Here is a 6,933-nt window from a genome sequence, read left to right on the forward strand (position 1 = left end):
TCACAAATAATGAGTGGAGATGAGGTCAGAGAAGCGATCCTAGATATGAGTCCAACAAGTTCAGCAGGCTCAGATGGATTTAATGGCACCTTTTACCATAAGTGTTGGTTTATTATTGCTAGAGATGTCATAGAATTTGTAAATAGCTTCTTCAATGGCAACAAACTTACAAGGTTCTACTCACATACATGCTTAATTTTAATACCAAAAGTTGAATCTCTAGCCATATTTGATGATTTTAAACCAATAAGTCTGAGCAACTTCTCCGCTAAGATCATTTCTAAAATATTGGCCAGAAGACTGAATCCATTGCTGCCTAAGATAATCTCAGAGAATTAAAGTGGATTCGTGAAGGTCCGGCTAATCACTGATAATGTGCTTCTTGATCAAGAAATAATCCAAAGGGAAATATGGTGATAAAGCTGGATACGGAGAAGGCATATGACAAAGTATCTTGGGAGTTCCTATTATCTGTCCTAAGAAAATTTGGCTTCTCTAGCTGGTGGACTGAGATTATTGGTAGGTTGATTTTAGAGGTATGGTACTTGATAATTGTTAATGGCACTAGGAGGGATTTCTTCACCTCTTCTCAAGGCTTGAAACAATGGGACCCTCTATTCCTAACTCTATTCATCTTAGGAGCTGAGATCTTCTCTAGATTATTAAATAGATTGTATGATGATCAGAGGTTTATTCCATTCTTTGTGAACAATAGAGGGCCTAGAATCAATCACCTGGCCTATGCAAATGATATGGTTATCTTTTGCGGAGGGAAGAGTAAATCGATAAGGCTTGTGATGAAGTAGATTAAGCTCTTTGAGAAGAGTTCTGGATAGAAAGTTAACGAAGACAAAAGTTTCTTTTGCACATCTCCAAAGGTATCTATAGGGCTAACAGGATGATAGACAAGGCCAGTTACAAGCATAAGCAGTTTCCTTTCAATTATTTGGGCTACCCCTTATATATATGAGGGAAAAAGTTAAGTTACTTTGACGATCTCCTCACCAAGATTATTAAAAAGATCTCTGGCTGGAAATGCAAGCTAATATCTAGTGGAGGAAAGGTCATACTAATCAAACATGTACTCCAATCACTTCCAACATATACCCTAGCAAAATGGAAAAACCTGTGCTACCCAAAAGAGGAAGGAGGAATTGGAATTAAGAGAATGAAAGCAATACGCGACTCATTTGCTTATAAAAAGGTGGTGGAAATTCAAAACTGAAGATTCTCTATGTGCATCATTCTTGAAAGCAAAAATATTGTTCAAGAGTTCATCCATTTGCCAAGGCTAGCAGCTCAAAAAAATCCCATTCATGGGGAAAGATGATGCAGATCAAGAGGAAAGTAGAACAAAACCAGACTTGAAAAATTCAAATGGGCAACAACAATTTGTGGTGGGATAACTGGATAGGAAAAGGGGCACTGGCTGAGGTAATCCCATGTCAGCAAAGTTTGCTAAAGAAAAGGCGGAAGATTACATTCAAGGAGGCACATGGAATGTTATGAAGCTAGCAGAGATCATACCTGAGCAATTTATTAGCCAAATATCCAAAATAAAGATTGGAGATCCAAATGCAAAAGACTATGCTGTTTGGGACCCTTCAGCAGATGGGCAATTCTTAACCAAGTCGACTCATCTCCTCTCTAACACCCCAAGGCAGAATGATCCATCCAAGCATAAGGTATGGCATCCAAAGCTTCCTTTTAAATTATGATTCTTGGCTTGGAGATTGATACAAAGTTAGCTGCCCTTTGATGATACTATGGGAGTTTTTTGAAGCAATGTTGTATCTAAGTGTGTCTTGTTGCAATGATCCAAAGAGGGAAACTCTTCAACATGTATTTCTGAATGGGGAAGCTACTAACAGAATTGGAGGAAGTTTGGTGAACCTTTAGGTAGTGATGATCGGCCCATATCCATTAACAACATGCTAAAGAAATGGTGCGAGACTAAACCGAAGAATGGGTACATAAAATGGTCTTACACATCTCATCAATTGTGATTGTGTGGGAAATTAGGAAGTATGAATGCGCATATAGGTACGGGGAGCAGAAGAAAATGTGGAAGGGAACCATGGAACACTAGTCTTGGTGGATAATCAAAATGATGATGGGAAGAACCTTTAAAAACTATAACTTTGGAAATTCATGGTTGGAACTATGTGAACTAGTTGAAGGACTCAAACCAACTCCTAGGTGGAAGATTGTTAAGTGGTTGAGACAACTTGAAAACAGAGTCAAGATCAACAGTGATAGTAGCTTCGCAGAAGGAAAAGTAGGAATAGGCGGGGTTGTTAGATATCATACAGGTGGTATGATTATGGCATACTCAATTCCAATTGTATGCTCTAGTAACAATCTGGCAGAAGCCCAAGCAGCCCTCTTTGGTGTTCAATGGTGTATGCATCATGGCTATATAAATTGCGACTTGGCAATGGATTCTCTAGTAGTGGTTGAAATGCTAAATCACTCTACTAACTTGAAAGTGAAGGAGTCAATTGATGCATTAAGACAGATCATGATCCAGCTTAATTGTATAGTGTCTCATTGTTTCAAAGAAGCGAACCAGACTGTTGATAGCTTGGCAAAGTTTGTTGCTAACTTAGTTGATCCTTGTATGTATTTTGATTGGCAGAGCTTGCCTTGATGTGTAGTATGACCGTATCAATTAGATAGAATGTAGTTACCTAGTATTAGGCTAAGGTACGACAAAGCGAATTTTTTTGTAAGCTAAGAACTCTGTTATAGTTGATACAGGTTAAGGTGGAATGTACCTTGGCCTCTTTTGAAGTGTTGGCAGATGCAACACTTTTTTTGGAGATAATATATGAACACTCATGGTCATTTGGGGGGGTTGGGTTAAAAAAACTCTGATCTTGCAATTCAAAATTTTAATCCACAAAAAGATGAAAAATAAGCGGTTGTCGTCCTTAGGCGTTGGTGGCACGTATATGCAGATTAATTTACAGAAATAGGAGAAAAAGGAGCAAAACATACCCCTATGCAGATTAACATATACAATATACATTGCATGTATGTATAGTAGATGTTGAATCCCTCTGTTTTTTTGTGTGTTTAGTACATTTCTATATACTAGTTCTTAAACACGTGTAACGCACGTGTGTCCTATGCAAGTAGTACTAAATGAAATAACTTATCCATCATATTAAAATTGAAGTGTAATGAGTAATAAAAAATTTAAGGGATAAAAGAACAAACTTAAATTTATGAGCAGTCACCTTATTCGAATGACATCTTTGTTGAATGACATATGATTAGATGGTAAACTAGGAGGCCGATGCGCTTGCAAATCTGGGATCGTCGGTCGAAGAAGACGACATTGTCCCGGGGACTGTCATTCAGCTATCGAGATCCGTAGTCGAGGAAGGTCATGCCAAAATAAATTCCACGAGCTTGACTTGAGATTGGAGAAATAAGTATATCGATTATTTGAAAAATGGAAAGCTCCCATCGAACTCTATTTTTTACTAATACAATACCCCCAGGTAAAGAACTCACACACCCAGAAGATGAAAGTAGCAGAGATGAGGATGTTGAGGTGGATGTGCGGGCATACAAGAATGGATAAGATTAGGAATGCAGATATTCGAGAGAAGGTGGGTGTGGCCCCCATGGAGGACAAGATGCGGGAAGTAAGACTCAGATGGTTTGGGCACATTCAGAGGAGGAGCACTGATGCACCGGTGAGGAGGTGTGAGCGACTGGCTGTAGTGGGCACGCGGAGAGGTAGAGGGAGACCTAAGAAGTATTGGGGAGAGGTGATCAGACAGGACATGACGCGACTTAGGATTACTGAGGACATGGCCCTTGATAGGGAATTATGGAGGTCGAGCATTAAAGTTGTAGGTTAGGGGAGAGGGTGAATATTTCTACAGCACAACTGAGAGAGACTATCTAGTTAGGAGTTAGACTAGGAATGTCAGTGGTCGTCTATTGATGCAGGGCTTTACCTTCTAGTTGTACTATACCAGCCATCTATTTCGTATTTCGTATTTCGTATCCTATATTTCATATTTCGTATCTCTTATATATTGTTGTTATTTTATTACGCATTTTTATGGTACTAATATATTATCTCCTATTGATTTTTTTGAGCCGAGGGTCTCCTGGAAACAGCCTCTCTACCCTTCGGGGTAGGGGTAAGGTCTGCGTACATATTACCCTCCCCAGACCCCACTTGTGGGATTATACTGGGTCGTTGTTGTTGTTGTTGTAATATCCCCAGGTAATCTAGGGAAAGTTTATAAAAAAAAGTTTGAGTAATTTCAAGAACTAGAATAAAGTCTAAATCGTTTTTAATTAAAACTATACTCTTAGACTAATGGAATTTTATTGTATTTTGGTTTCTGATGTTGTAACTTCTAATTTATTGGGGAAAAAAGCATGAAGCTTTATTCTTTACCTCTAGCTTTGTGTTACCATTTTCCAGATTTAATGTGAAATAATAAAATAAATATGGAGAGATGCAGATAAATATACTGTTTTGTCACGATCTCGGTTCGCCCTCCGTGATCCATCGTGACGACACCTAGTCTCTATGACTAGGTAAGCCTAATTTGCGGAAGAAAATCAAAACTTTGCAGAAGTAAAACAATTTAAAACGGAAATAAAGTAGTAACAATGTTTAAATGTGCCGCTTGGCTTACACCATGTTTAACTCTCAATACCAGTACATAAATCCAACACCCGAAACCCATGAATCACAAGCTAAGATCAATACTACATAGCTCTAACTCCGGAATGTCTAATAAGAATAGAAAAATATAGAAGGGCTAAATACTAAAAGCAGGAAAAGAAAGGGACTTCTCGGTCTGTGGACGCGGCAGATGTACCTCGAAGTCTCTAGAGTAGTTGCCTCCTCAAAGATGATAGGCCTGAGTAGCGGTACCTGGATCTGCACATGAAAAACATGTACAGAAGAGGCATGAGTACACCACAGCGGTACTCAGTAAGTGCCAAGTCTAACCTCGGTTGAGTAGTGACGAGGAAGGTCAGGGCCCTACTAAGATTAAATAAATAATAAGATGACAGGATAAGATAAGCAGTACAATTGAGAATCTACAGAAGAATCTACACAAGATAGCAAGGAGTACAATAACGGAAACAGAAATAAAGGCAAACACCAGGAAGTACCACTCATAACAAGGATGATAGTCGGGGATCTCTTGGTATCCTCAATATATGTTAGGGATCTCTTGGTACCCCGAGGATCTCTTGGTATCCTCAATTATATGCTATGGATCTTTTGGTATCCCGAGGATCTCTTGGTATCCTCAACTATATGCTAGGGATCTCTTGGTATCCTGAGGATCTCTTCATATCCTTAATTATATTCTAGGGATCTCTTGGTATTCCGAGGATCTCTTGGTATCCTCAATTATATGCTATGGATCTCTTGGTATCCCGCACCTTAGTTCTGATCATAAATACGTGCAGGGGATCTCCCGGGATGTCGTCCTGTAGTCCCAAAGTAAAAACACACAGTAGCAATACAAGAATACCCAATTAAGCTAAATTTCGTAGCAAGTAAACAGTTAATTCTAGCCTAACATACTTCACGTAATGCAATTAAGGCAGTTTAAGCAAATAGGCAATTAAGTCCACTAAACATACTTTTCTAAACTAGCAACAGGCTAAATTCGCAAGTAGAATAAAATAGGAAAAGGAACTCAATTGAAATACTTAAGGAAAACCGGATTTTTAACAATTAGCTCAAGTACACACTCGTCACCTCACGTATAAGGCATTTCAATTATCAAATATATCATATCCTAAGGGGAAGGTCCCCCACACAACATTAGACAAGCCACTTACCTCGAACCGACTCAATAATCAATTCGAAACCACGCTCTTGCCACGAGTACTCGACTCCAAATGGCCCAAATCTATTCAATTAAATTTTATAAGGTAAATAACACTTCAAGTAACTGATTCTATAAAGAAATTCTAAGCTAATACGCTAAATTATGTAAAATAACCAAAATGCCCCTCGGGCTCACATCTCGGAATCGGGTGAAATTTATATTTTTAGAATCCTCACACTCTCACGAGTTCATGCATACCAAAAGTACCAAAATCGGACCTCAAATGGCCCCTCAAATCATCGCTCAAAGGTCTCCAACACTAAGACCTAGTTTTTCCCCAAATTTTCACCCTCAATTTCAATGATTTCTAGTCCTAATCCGTGAAATAATAGCATAGGAACGAATTTTAGGTCCAAATTCCTTACCTCAATGAAGTTCCCTTGAAATCTCTCCTTCAACTCACCCCAAAAGCTCCCAAGACATGATAAAATTGGTGAAATAAACCCCAAAGTCACGGAACCCCTTTTAAAATAAACTGCCCAGCAGTTTCCGCATCTACGGCCTTTGGACCTCTTCTGCGGTCCCGCATATGCGGAACAAGGGGTCGTATCTGCGACTTACACTTAAGGTCCAATTCTCGCACCTGCGATTACCCGTCCGCAGGTGCGGTACCGCTTCTGCGGTTAACTACCAGCATCTGCAGAACCTGCTGCTTCTCCACAAATCCGCTCTTGCGATCGCTGAGCCGCATCTGCGGCACCGCACCTGCAGAACCCAAACCGCAGTTGCGGTTATGACAGCACCAACAGCTGAAGTTGCAACTTAACTCCAAAATTTCCTCCGTCAACCATCTGAATTCATCCCAAGGCCCTCGGGACCCCAACCAAAGGCACCAACAAGTCACAAAATACTACCCAAACTTGTACCAATCCTTGAAACACCTAAAATAACATTGAAACTTGGAATTGACCATGGATTTAAGCCTAAGAACTCCAAAATTCTCAAAATTCGCTTTCGATCAAAAAGTCTATCAAACCTCGTCTGAATGACCTGAAATTTTGTACACACGTCACATTCAACACTACGGAGCTACTCCAACTTTCAG

General features: G+C 39.5%; 1 protein-coding gene across 1 annotated transcript; it reads left to right on the forward strand.

The window, feature by feature from the left end:
- Positions 1-2,107: 2,107 nt before the first annotated feature.
- On the forward strand, positions 2,108-2,650 carry LOC142163223 (uncharacterized). Its single transcript, XM_075220485.1, has one exon. The coding sequence runs from the start codon at positions 2,108-2,110 to the stop codon at positions 2,648-2,650; it is 543 nt and encodes a 180-aa protein (XP_075076586.1).
- Positions 2,651-6,933: the final 4,283 nt, after the last annotated feature.

The sequence above is a fragment of the Nicotiana tabacum genome, chromosome 8 (assembly GCF_000715075.1).
Source record: "Nicotiana tabacum cultivar K326 chromosome 8, ASM71507v2, whole genome shotgun sequence".
Classification (NCBI taxonomy): Eukaryota; Viridiplantae; Streptophyta; class Magnoliopsida; order Solanales; family Solanaceae; genus Nicotiana; species Nicotiana tabacum.

Excerpts from the sequence above, each read along its gene's own strand:
- LOC142163223 (XM_075220485.1), top strand. The coding sequence starts at position 2,108 with ATGATGATGGGAAGAACCTTTAAAAACTATAACTTTGGAAATTCATGG.